This window comes from Catharus ustulatus, chromosome 5 (assembly GCF_009819885.2).
Source record: "Catharus ustulatus isolate bCatUst1 chromosome 5, bCatUst1.pri.v2, whole genome shotgun sequence".
Classification (NCBI taxonomy): Eukaryota; Metazoa; Chordata; class Aves; order Passeriformes; family Turdidae; genus Catharus; species Catharus ustulatus.
The window spans coordinates 14,430,754-14,444,499 of record NC_046225.1 but is presented as its reverse complement, the minus strand read 5'-3'; the positions used below and the strand labels follow the sequence as shown (position 1 = coordinate 14,444,499).

At 36.6% G+C, this 13,746-nt stretch overlaps 1 protein-coding gene across 1 annotated transcript in view; it reads left to right on the top strand.

Moving 5' to 3' along the window:
* The window catches only part of LOC116996330 (hedgehog interacting protein), a 75,593-nt gene that overhangs the window by 45,178 nt on the left and 16,669 nt on the right, over nt 1–13,746 (top strand). Inside the window, exons 5-11 of the mRNA XM_033059788.2 lie at nt 5,406–5,557; nt 5,994–6,167; nt 6,991–7,134; nt 8,010–8,131; nt 10,153–10,276; nt 10,624–10,754; nt 11,352–11,433. Coding sequence (XP_032915679.1) covers nt 5,406–5,557; nt 5,994–6,167; nt 6,991–7,134; nt 8,010–8,131; nt 10,153–10,276; nt 10,624–10,754; nt 11,352–11,433 — 929 coding nt within the window. The remainder of the gene's footprint in view (nt 1–5,405; nt 5,558–5,993; nt 6,168–6,990; nt 7,135–8,009; nt 8,132–10,152; nt 10,277–10,623; nt 10,755–11,351; nt 11,434–13,746) is intronic.

Here is a 13,746-nt window from a genome sequence, read left to right as displayed (position 1 = left end):
TCATTTGGATTAAACTAAAGACTTGCCCAGCAGAACAGCAAAATCTGGAGTTGAGGAATTAAAAAAATAAGTACAGAGGACTAGGACTAGAAGTGAAAGGTCCTGCATTTAGTGACTGGTATCTTCAAAGGACTGTGAAGGTAAGGAAAAGAAAAAAAATGATCCCCCCATGTCAAAATTTTGTCTTTGCTGCAACAGAAGTAAGAAAAAAAAAAGAATTAGGCTTTAAGTTCTAGTGCTATCAAACATCAGAACAGAAAACTTTGTGATGGAGGCACTTTGACCATTTTCAGCTAAATCCTGCCCTGCACCTAACTGAATAAAAGGCATCTCTAGCAGGTTTTGTGCTTAAATTCCAAGTCAGAGTACAGCCCTTTAAGTATTTCTCATGAATAAATTTAATCGTAAAGCATTCCTGTACCTAAAGTTATTTTAAAGTCAAGTATTAAAATAGTACATTTGTTGAAATCAGTAAAAAATGATGAAAATGTTAAAAAAAATCCTTAGATAAGTGCAAAGCCCTTTATAAACAAGGAAAAAAAATTAAGCTCTGCAACACAAGAGGAAAAAGGAAATGCTTTGGAGATAGGGTCTGGTATGTAGACCATACTGAGCCATGACATCAGTGTAATTATTTTCCCCTAAGGTAAATGTCTTATGTTTCAAATCCTTCCCTTGCCAGAGGCCTCAGGCCCCACAGATAGCAAAGCACTGGAGTCCTCAACACCCAAGAGGTCTCACAGGAGCTCTGCTCCTGCAGCCTGCCTGCAGCCCAGACAACTTCTGCTCCTTTCATTTTGTGTTTGCTGTATCTCCTCCAGTCAGGGGCAATTCCCTCTTGTGGCGCTCAGAATAGGTGGTGCAGCTCGAAGGGCAGGCTGTACCCCTGCAGCAGACCTTGGCAGACTTCTGCTTCTGCTGGAGTCACGTTTCTGTCCTGTGCTGAGGCCAAATTTCCAAAACATGGCAATTAAGCAAATATTTCCCACTGAGAAGAATACCTGACACTGATCTCCAAGCCCTCCTGAATCTCATCTTGAAGAGTTCAGATGGTGCTGCCTGATAAGAGGTTTTACCCTTCACCCAGGTTTTTTACAAATAAAACTCCTTAAGATCAAACACTTGGTAAGGCATATTGGTTATGCTATTTATTACATAGGAAATAAACTAAATTAAAAGTGATTATATTACATCAACAACTTACGCATTTGCACAATAAGAATAGATGAAAAGAAAGATATAAAGGTATTAGAGTTAAAATATGAAGTCAGTGTTAAATTTGCATATTTTAAGCACAACCCCTTTTAAGAAATGTTGTTACTCCATTCCAGCAGGAAGTGAGTTTGTCCGGACAAAAAAGTCAAGTATAAAAACCATTATATCCCATATGTATATATACATCACGATAGTACTGTTAAGTATAAATACTGTTATTTTATAAGTATTATATAAACAGTGCATTTCAAAATCAATTTTAAAGGAGAACTTGGAATATGCTACCTACATTGTTTACTATTAAGCCACACAGAGTAATGGAAATAAATGGTCATGTCTGGTTTTACTTACTAGCATTAATTACTACTAAGGATACGTAATTAAGGGTCATACTTACAATATGATCTATTTTAAATTAAATAATTTAAAATACCAATTAAAGCATTCCTGTGTATTTCTCTGTATTTACTCTATGTAATAACACATATATAGACATAATTAAATGGCTGTATGGCTTAAAAATAACTGCAGCATATGTTTCTGTATTATAGAAACAGTATAATATCTTAATAATATAATAAAACTTCTGTCTATAATATCAGAGGTATACCAGAGTACCTTTGAAAGCACGCAAATTGGAAGCAGAGCCCACTTCTAAGGAGTGGTTCCATGAAAATAGCACCATTCTATAAAAATGCAGTATTCACATGCCTCACATCCAGTATTCACAGGCAAGTTACTTCTCAGTGTTAGGTCGAAATACAAAGTGGATCATTTTGTGCACTTGTTTAACATTTTTACAAGTGTAAATGTATTACAGCAGAAATTACAACGCAAAAAGAAATATCAAAAATATCCTTCAGCTGAGAACACATACTGCTGCAATATACTTTCAGAACTGACGTAACGTAGCTAAACAGCCCTTTAAAAATGAAAATGTTTGCTTGGTTTTGTGCTGATTTATGGAATTCTGATTAAATTATTCTCATGGCTGTGGTCTTAAACTAGACCAAATTGGGGTTTAAAGGTCCAGTGTTCCCGCCCCAAGGAGATCAGTTTTGAAAGAAAGGGTAGTATTGGTGCAGAGGTGCCACAGCCATGAAGAGGAGAGGGGAGCGTTCAAGCTACGGAGCAGCACAGGCAGACATCGAACGTGGGAGCTGCCAGATTCGGTTACGACACGAATTTCACACTGGCCCCAGTCCACAGTATGTTTAAGTAATTAATGCTCATTTCAGCCAACCATCATTCTTTGTCTTCAACAGACATCCCAATGGAATACAAAGATTTGTCTCATTCTTCTTGCCCTTCCTTATACAACTGACAAACATTAATGGTTATTCCATCAAATAGTGCAGTGCAGAATCTCATACAAGCTGCTTTGTCATCTACAGTTTGTTGGTGCTGGTTTCATCTAAAGGGAAACTTTCAAGGAAAAGAATGTCAATAACCTTTCAAGTTGCTGAGAAATAGAAACAGATATTTGACACATGGTATCCACAGGAAAGACTGTAACGCCTGGGATGCGTGTTTCACATCAAAAGTCCATTGATAAAAAATAAAAGTGGGGAATATTCTAGCAAGAAAGTCTGAGATTTTGTACATAATTATTCATTTTGGGAGTACTAAAATTACTACTTCTAAGAGATTTTGCTGGATATCTCTCAATTTACCACACAGCATATGAGACAACACTTCAGAATTACAACTATATACTTTCTGGCACATAGAGGGCATTTCAAAAGCTATGGAAGTTGTGGCAGGAATTTGATTGGGAAGAACAGCTTTGCTAGTTAGTGATAAAGTTGAAAATACACATGAAGAATCAGTTTCCAAAACCAAGAAAACTAAATGTGGAAAACCTCATCTAGATTTCTAGCTGAACATAAGCCAACTAATAGCTGGATGCTGCACTGATTTCAGTGTCTTGGAGGGATATTCACAAAGTTTTTATTAACTGCCTGAGTAAACAGACTTTTTAGAACAAAATGTGTCTATCTGACATTGAAAAACAGCAGTGTGACTTTTTAAGAAGTAACAGAAACAATCCACAAAGTGATAAACTGTTCTCTAACAATCATGCAAGACAGCCATGAGTAAAAGTCACAGCCTCATCCTACAAATGCAACTTGCCATAGTTACTACCTTGCAGGTCCCATGTTTCATTCATTTTTCAAATTCTTGCTTCATGTGTACTTCATTAAAAGCTCTTAATTTAATTTTCACCTGTTTACGCTTTCAACAGCTTCGCTTTCACACTGAGACGGCTGCCATGGCATCAAGCACTAAATAAAATCTTCAGCTCTGTAACAAAAAGATCTTTTCTTACTAATACTTTCAATAACTCACCTTGCATGGCAGACCTAGTGTGACTCACTGACATTCCTGGCCCCTTAAATGAGTTGAACTCATCTCTCAGGAGAAGAAATAGGACTGTCTTTGTCTGGGCACAACAGATAGAATCATTCATCAGGAATCTTTGAAATATGCCTTCCTGTTCCCAAAGCAACTGATTTGCCTCCCTTTGCTTCAGACTTTATCAGAGCAACTTGGTCAAAACCCTTAGAAACTCAAACAATAATATCTACAATCAGTTCAGACTCAGCTGCGGAATTATTTTTGGCTCATAAGGGAGAAGGAGCTGGATTGGCAGTCCCTTCATCCATGATGACTGCAACTGATTTGGCAGCTCTAGCTAGACTTTCAAAACTAACCTCTCTGATAACCCCCTGAAACTAAATTTTTCTAGCAAACAAACTAGCAAATTTTGTCTGCCTCTAAATTAGCAGAATCCAGATTTCATTGTACAAATCTGTTTGTATGGAAATCTCTTGACCTATTTACATCTCCATCTCTGACTCAGGTTTCTCTTTGGTGGTTGTGATTAAAAAGGAAGTACGGCAATCATGTTGAATTAAAATAAATTAAAGCTGTGCACTTTCCCAATTAGGCCCTTTGTGGGATGACTTTCAACAGGAAGACAGGCCCATCCATCACTCTGAAATGCAAATACGTTTTTAAAGCTTCGTTCTCTCTTATAATTTCAAATTTCATAATTAGTTATCTTGGGTGTGGTTAGAGTTGCAAAATGTTGTCTCCTTATGGGTGCAGAGCTGGAGCACTTGAATCTACAAGAGTCACTGGTTCTGGTTATGAAGGGCTGGCAAGTCCTGAGTGAAACCCCAAAACATCTAGCCCCTTGTGAATAATCACATATATTAATTGAATTTGAATTGTTGACTATGTGCTGTGTTTATTTCCGTGCCTCAGTTTCGCTCCCTTGTATTGCTTCAAGAGCAACAAATAAATCCAAGTTTTATTCGTTGTTTATACAAATACAGTTTTAGGCATAGTAATGGTACATACATTTTTAGAAACTTTTTAGTAGCCAAAAAGAAAATAGCCTTCTATTTAAGTTCACAGGGTATTTGCATTGTCACAGTACATTACATGGATTGGATGCTTAACATATAACTGTACTAATCTTCATGGCAAACATAATAACAAAAGAAAGTTGTTCTGAGATTTTTCTATTTTTATTTTAAAAAATAACAAAAAACCTTTCCAGTGAGGGACCACATGTAAAACTATGGTTTCTCTGCACACAGACCAAGGCTGCTTATTACCTACAGTACACCAGCTATGATGAACAGACCACCATAGTTGTGACAACTGATGTTGCTGCCTCCAGGGTAAAACAAAGGTTTACATATTACACAAGCAATTTAACTGTTTTCTAAACATATTGCCAAGACAGTGGGAGTTGGCAGCCAGCACTGTGTTTTAGGTTTTGGATACTTGGATTAGAAGTGACTGCTGATTATAGACCTTTTTATTCGTCTTCTACGAATTACAAGCAACCTAGTAACCCAGCAAAGAATCCTTCACAGCACTTAAACTTGTCTTCATGGCTTCCCAAAGATTACATACACAAATCACTCCACAAAAGTGGCGTAACAGACTTGTGCATAGATAACTACATAAGGCAATTGTCTTGTTCTAACTCTTAAAGACTTCCCCAAAGTGAAATGTTTTATAATCCTTTTTGTGCAGTAGTCAGGAAAGAAATAAAAGAGTTTGGGCAAAGATTATCCACAAGAAAGAAACTTTTTTTTTTTTGGGTTCCAGCTGAAACACAATAAAGAACATAATTAACTTCACAATTCTTTGTGTTTTTCATTTGACTGCAGGGAGGAGATGAAAGAGGACTGTTAAGCCTTGCATTCCACCCCAATTACAAGAAAAATGGAAAGCTGTATGTGTCTTATACCACCAACCAAGAACGGTGGGCTATTGGACCTCATGACCACATCCTTAGGGTCGTAGAGTACACAGTATCCAGGTATCAGTAGAAGTCTGAAATTAACAAACTGTATTTCTCTGCAACCTCTGCACTTTAGTATTTCTGATTTCTAAAATGAATATGAGGTTTACAATGTATAAACTTGGGCACCTGCAGAAAAACTATTGTGGATTTTATTTCAAATAGTAGTTTTGGGATGACAGTAAGTACACTGTTTTTTCTTTTTAAGACTTTTTTTCAGTTATTCTGTCATTTTTAAATTTTAATTACTTCCTACTTATTATGTATAGGCATCAAAGTAATTGTTTGTGAATGCTAGAAAATTGAAATTTCTCAGACAAAACTGTTAGGCATTTTTCCACCAAGTTACAACATCCACATCTCAAAGCATAATTTGATTGATCCAAGTGTATTTTCAGAAAGATGAACAGTGATAGTGAACTGTGAAAAATGCGTTCATGTCTTTAACTTGCAGGAAAAATCCACACCAAGTTGACATGAGGACAGCAAGAGTGTTTTTAGAAGTAGCAGAACTACATCGAAAACATCTAGGAGGACAGTTGCTGTTTGGCCCAGATGGTTTCCTATACATTTTTCTTGGAGATGGCATGATCACTCTAGATGACATGGAGGAGATGGATGGTTTAAGGTACAAAAACTACCAGTGGATAGACTTCTATTATTGTGCTCAAAAGGCCTCTTTGGCTCAGCAGAATTGCAGGTGCTCCTGTGGTTTTAAAAGTATTTTTTAAATATAAGGATATACTCAAAACCCAGACCAGAGGGCAATTGTAGTACTTGCTTTTAAATTAATGGAATGGAATTAATCTAAACATCATTTTTTCATGTTTATGAAAATAGTTTTCATGCTCTTCTTCTACTTCTCCTTTCCTCCAACACAATCACAAATGTAAGTTAAAACATTTTAGTTTCTCCTATTTCATATAACGAGAAAATTCTGAATCTTTACCAAAAGTATCAATATCTCCATTCAAACAATTTTTTTTCTCATTTGCTTTCTATATTAGTCTTTGAATTGTATTGTGACCAGAAATCGTTGAATTCAAGAGTAGGATCCAAAGTGTGAGCAAAAAGCATTTTGTCATTACAATGTGATTATATCCATAGTTACTCTACATGACACACAGTATAAAAGAGTTAGAAGCCTTATATTTGAGGTCCTAAACAATTATGATGTTTGGAAAGTTTTTCTTATGATCAAATTGCTTCCCAACAACATGGTCAGAGGCATTTTAGTCTGCATATAACAAGTCAGGATAGTTGCTAAACTGAATCTTTGAAAGGTTCTGCTGCTCTTCTTTGGACTTGCATCCGCTATGAAATCAATCTCTACGTGATTCATCAGTAAAGTGTGTCATTTGTTTTGATGGTTCACTCTAGTATTATATGGATTAAATCTACCAGTAAAATACTTTTAAAAACCCAATTATTTTACCCTCCAACTCTCTCAGTGATTTTACAGGTTCTGTATTGCGCCTTGACGTCAATACTGACCTGTGCAATGTTCCTTATTCCATCCCACGGAGCAACCCACACTTCAATAGCACAAACCAACCTCCTGAGATTTTTGCACATGGACTCCACAATCCAGGCCGGTAAGTAAGTTTCAATTAAACTGAAATTACTCTGGAGCAGGCACTGTTTCCAACCAGGCTTTTTTTTATACAGTCAGGCAGCAATATTTTAATAATAAAAGCACTCGTGAACTTTTTGAATCTTCCACTCCTCCACCTCCACACATATGTCACAGTTAGAAACAAATGTACATTGGCAAAGGGGAAAGAGAAGAGCATGCACAACTACTACAAGTCAAGACCAAAATGACAGAAACAAAATACAGGATTTTTAGTTTTAATTTGTAATAAAATTATTACCTTTGTGCAAGAAAAGAGCTTAAAGCAGAGAGTTGGTAAAGTACAGCTGAGATGGGAATCTTGACTGGGAAAAAAAGGCACGTGGAGAACAAATGAGAACATCTGGTGATATCTAAACAATAGCAAGGAGGAGAACAATGCTTTAACTAAACAACACATAATTCAGCAAATTAGGTGGGTGGTAGTACTGAAGTGACATTTAAAGTCATGGTTTGGAAAAAATCAGAAAGTCAGGTTGTTCAGATAAGGACTTCATTCTTGGACTTTTTAACAGTCCAAAATTCCCACACCATATAAGTTCATTTAGCTTAAGGCACTATTCTTTTCAGGTGCTGTACTGCAGACGACATTATATCACTAGAGAAAAATACTTTTATTTCATACTATGAAGAAATGGTGTAGGAATGGGAAAGTTGTTTTATCTCCTGTATATAAATATAACACATTTCTCAGGTAATTTGGCTCAGCATGAAGTAGATCCCTCAAATGAAGAGGCAAAGAAACAATAACACTTTAAAATGTAATGTTTCATATTGATAATTATATATTATGAACTCACCTTTCTCATGGATTTTCTCTTTTTTGTTGTTATAAAGGTGTGCTGTGGACCGGCATCCAACTGATGTAAACATCAATTTAACCATACTTTGTTCCGATTCAAATGGAAAGAACAGATCTTCAGCAAGGATCTTACAAATAATAAAGGGCAAAGACTATGGTAAGTTCTATCCAGGGTAAAGCTGCTGGCAACAGTCAGGTTCTAAGTCCATGGAATAATAAACAGAAAGCAGAAGAGAATATGTAAATGCCTGTATAGCCATGATAGGGATCTTACAGGATAGATAGGATAGACAACTTATCTGAGATAGAAGTGAAAAGTTTTCAAGAGAAAACTTCGATTTAGAAGCAGATAAATGATGCAGGCCAAACCAAATTGAAATGACTCAACTTTGTTCTTGTTGGTGTAGAATATCATGTAAATAAGATTTAACAAATTTGACAGTTGCTAGTCTGTCAAATATCTCACTGTTGCTGCATGTTTTGGCTCATAAAGAGAATATTTTGGAATATCAGGAAATGATGAAAATGTATTCTTAGTCTTTCACAAATAACTTTTTAAGACAGAGAATGGAAACCTCATGTAATGTGCCTCTTATAATGGAAAAAGTGAGGTAGACAACAACAGACGACAACCAAACAGGGAAATGACTGAGCTCTGTTTAAATGTTACTAAAAATAAAAAACTTAGAAAAAGGCACTATGCTACTACTTCATAATAAATGACTAGGTTAGATTAAATTACAAAAAGATTAATACACTCAATTAAGGACTTCAAAATAATAAAGTGCTTCATGCTCTCTCTGAATCACTATGATTGCCAGTCACAATTTCAATTTGATGTTAACTCTGATGCTCACCAAGATCCCTTGCTAGTTCAGGCAAGTTCAGACACTTCCTCTAAGCTATCACCTGCCTTGAGTGCCCATTTAGCAGCTTGTAAATTCCTGATGGTAACATGTGATAAATGCCAACGGTTTGTAAAGGCATTGAGAACTGGCCTGGCTCCTGGAATTCAGCATTTCCCTTTCTAATTCACATCCCTTGGTTCTGCCACCTGTACTTCCCTTAAAAGCTAAGCAGCTGTGCTGGCTGGCACAGCAGTACACAATAGCATAATGCAATTGTACTACTTCAGTTATTGCATGGATTTTCTGTGTCCATTTTATAAAAGCCAAACCAAAGAATAATATTTGGTTAACCACTGCTCCAATGGAATTTTGACTGCATCCTTACTGCAGAGTAAACTAAGCAATATTGTGTCTATCCAGAGTAGCTTGCCAATATTAATACTAGGCTGTGGGTCAATGGCTTCAATAAAAAGAGTTCATCATCCTTTTCTCGCCCATAAAATTTCAGCTCTAACTCATGTAGAACAATCTGGGAAATGCATTTATCAAATGCAGATAGCCCTCTGACTGAAAAAAAATTTATTAAAAAATGGTCTACTGGTTTTCTTTAAAAACTATGTAGCCAGCATGTCACATGGAGCCTGCATGTACCCTAAGCAGTATTTGATTGCATGAATAGAAATACTGAAATTTCCTTGAAGAATTGTTTGATAGGATTAAACTCCGTGGTTTTTGTGAAATAAAAAAGGGGAAAAAAAGTATAGAAATTGCAACTACTACAGCAGCATAAAATAAATTACCATGAGAAGATAAAGCCAGTAATAGTAATATTTTAGGGATAATAGTAATAGGGATATAACACACATACCATCTTTAAAACTGTCATTTGGAAAGCTTCTCAAACTACTGAAAGGATTTCAAAACTAATTCTACTGAAAATCACTGGCATTTCGGCACTGGACTCTACAGTGAATAGAGGTTATTTTGTTCCTGAAGTTCAGGAGATCCAGTCTGCAGACTGGATTGACATGTAGAAATTAATAGCAGTAATCACATTGTTTTCAATGGAAGTCCAGCCTAATCTTTACATAGTTTTATTCTCCCAGCAATTATAGCCTCTCCATTTGAAATCTCTAATGGATTGTTCCACGAACAGACTTTGTTGTAATTTTCCGGGTTTTTTTTTAACATCTTATTTCTGGCAACACACCTCAAATTCTGAGGAATCTTTAAGTGAAATTAATCTCTTTTTTTCATGCAGTAACATTTTCCTAAATGTGCATCAGTATGGAAATGCATATGATCTAATGCTAAGGTAGTTCCTTTTCAGAGAGTGAGCCCTCCCTTCTAGAATTCAAACCATTTAGTAGTGGATCCCTGGTTGGTGGATTTGTGTATCGGGGCTGCCAGTCGGAGAGGCTCTATGGAAGTTACGTGTTTGGAGACCGCAATGGGTACGTTTTCTACAACTCACTCTTAAACAAAAAATGCATGTGAAGTGCCTGTACAAAGCCACACCAACAGTCTTGTATATTGTGTCACTTGGCCAGTTTAGCAGTGTGGTAATGTGGATTAGATTCTAGATCTGGGCATAAAATAGCACAGCATTCTAATGAATGGTGACATACAGAACATAGCTAATCCTTGGAAAAAAGTACAGGAAACTGTAAGACAAGGAACTGCACAGATGTATCTATGAAGCTACTTGCAGCAAGTGTTTACTTATTCATCTGGACAATGAAAACTCTCTGTTCAAAATGTAATATGACTTTTTCTTTTTTTTATGTATTTTTGAATGTAGAAATTTTTTAACACTGCAACAGAGTCCTGCAACCAAACAGTGGCAAGAAAAACCCCTCTGTCTTGGCAACACTGGCTCATGTAGAGGTTTCTTTTCAGGCCCTGTTTTGGGATTTGGAGAAGACGAATTAGGTAAATACTAAAAGAATTGTTCTTAAATTATAAGGTTTATCAGTAATTTCTGCTGAAGCATTCGTAATTATAGTTAACGTTTAAAAAGAAGGTTATCTGTCCTTTGCTGAAGCTGTCTACACTGCTCTCAGCTACACCTAAGCAGCCTTGTAGGAAGAACTGAGAAGAGAATGTGTTGCTGGAAGCGGCAGAAATCCTTATTGCGTCTCACATGCTGTGAACCATGGCATTCACTATGACACAACCTGTAAAATACTTGCTTTTATTTCCAGCATTACAGAATTAAGAGGCAAAAATAATGCATGGGCATACTGACCCCTCTTCTCCCTTCCTCACCAATTTAATTTTTTTAATCAATTCTGTACTACATGAAAAAAATACCTTTCCTGATAGAATATTTTTCACATTTTAGTATCAATTTGGGGAAAGTGCTTATATGAATTTTCAAATAGCAAATGTTTCTGTTGTATATTTCAGTGTTTCTTCTTAAGTTTTTAAAATCTCATTTGGCAAATACAACCAGATCACAAAACTCATATGTTTAACACCTTAGGAAAGGAGAAGTGGGGTAATTTATTGCACTGTTTTCCCTAACAGGTGAGGTTTACATATTATCAAGCAGTAAAAGTATGACACAGCCCCACAGTGGAAAACTCTACAAGATCGTTGACCCAAAAAGGTGAGTATTGCACTTCTCTTTGGGATCAGTCTTTCCTTCAATAGGTTAAAAACCAGAAGGTAACTGCAGTTCTCTTCATGTGGCTTTATTATGCAATATTGACATTCAGTAAAAAGAAAAATTCTCAATGCAGAGGGCTCCCTAAAAGCAAATGTTCCAGCAGCAGCAAGCTGAATAGATTCACTGTTCATAGCAAGTGAATGTCAGAACAACAGAGGGGTAACCAGCACTAACTTCTGGGAATTCTTACACTTTGACATTGTGCTGAAAGCTGCCCACTTTCCCACCTAGGTGTATATTCTTAGCATGTATTCTTAGAGAAGTAGACCTACTTAATGTGGAACCATATGGACTGGTAAAAGATGCTCCTTGTAGCTCTGAAGCCAAATGATTTGTAAGTACCACAAAAAATTATGCAGCATAGTAGAAGGCAGATGCTGGAATTTTCCCCAGTGCTGCTGCTTCCTCACCTGCTACTGTGGTGGGACAGTGCACAACGGGAGCTGGCTCCAAAGATCAGCACTATGTGACAATACCTGTTCTGTGAACTAAAAAGCAAGTACAGAATAATAACCTGGCAGTCCTAGCCAGTGTCAGTTTGGCCATAAGTAAGCTCTAAGGGACTTGTTCAATCTTTCCCAAACATTTCTTCTGTTGTACAGGAGATACCAGGAATGGACAATAATAGAGAGGACTCAGTTCTCAGTAGGTGTGAGTTGTCACTAATACTCAGCATCCTTCCATACCCCTTCCATTGCCTGTCTCTCCCTGGCCAAGCTTGGAGCACCAAGGAGGGAAATCCTGTGTCCTTGGATCCTGTGCCAGAAATACACAAAATTCTTTAACCATTCTTAAAGAACTGCTTCCAAAGGGCTTATAAATCCCACTCAAGTGATTTATAGGACATGGAATTAATAGGATTGTTCTAATTATTTAGACTAATTTACCAATTGTAAAATGAGGCTAAATGAAAATTATCAAATCAAAGTTCCTCAAGGCATGATCTTTGCAGAGCAGCTGGAGGTATGAAAATATTAAGGAATCTGGAAGGACTGCAAAAAGCCAATTCCCAACATGACCCAGGGGCCCCAGCAGCAATAAGAGCTGATGACTAGCAGGTAGATACTCACTTTAGCTGGGGGAATACCATGTTCCTCATGATGCATCTTGCTGCTCTATCAGACCAAGTTCTGACATGTAAAAGTAGCACATCCATCCTGCAAAAGTATCAGAAATCAACACAAAATGAGACAGCCAACAGAAAGTTTGTTGTATAATTACTTTGACCCCATCAGACCCTACAAAAGCAGCTGCTTATTTGTTCAGCATCTACTTTAGCATGTTCCTTCATTAACTATCAGATACAGACCTCCATTTTTGGCTTTGCTGTTAAGAGAGGAATTTATTTTCTTGTCAAACTTAAATTCTAAACATTGTTAGTGGGATAACAAGTGAATACAGAAAGAAACTCAAGACATTGGATTAACACTGTACTATAAATTACAGTAGAGTTTCAGTGGTAGTGGAGTTTCAGTGTTTTATAATTGTACTATCCCAAAACTACAGCAAATAATTTGGAAGCAGATGTTACTGCAGGTTGGTACAGTCTGTCAGTCAAGGTTATTCTGTATGTTTTATTTATGCTTTCTGGTATTGAAAACATTTTTTTAGAACAAAACTTTCTATTCTTCCTGGGATTGTTTAGTCTGTTGGTGTATGGTTTTAAGTGAATTTTACACCCTAAATCCACTATTAGTATCTAATTACATGGGGCTGCCTTGTTTGACCTCAGCTTTGTGTTCTTGTTGCCTCTTCCAGTAGGGTGGTCTTCAGCTGACATACCTGAAAGGCCAGACCTCCCATTGCTGCACTCACGGTTGGCTGTTTTCATGCATGGAAAAGGGTCAAGACTGTGTTTTGTTACTGGTGAAAGTAACCAGAAAACTATAAAATACGTTTTTAAATTGGCACACAGTTGAAATTAAACAGACTGTGGCAAAGGGATATAGTTTTTGGTAACACTTCTCAGAAACATGGGATAATTTGCATTCAGGCAAAGTTTTGAGTTTTGTTGTTTTTCAGTCTCACACCATTGCAGATTTTAAGGGAAGGACAATGAGTGACTTCCACAATAGAGCATTGCAGATGTATTTGCCATTCCATGCTAAGTTCATACCATCCGTGTAAACAACTTAAAAATTCCATGGCTTTGGTAAAAGTTCATGTAAAGTTATAGTAACAAAATATTGTTATTTACAAGATAATATTCTTTTCCATGTTAATATTTTGTTGCTTCTCATTGTGGTGTGCACC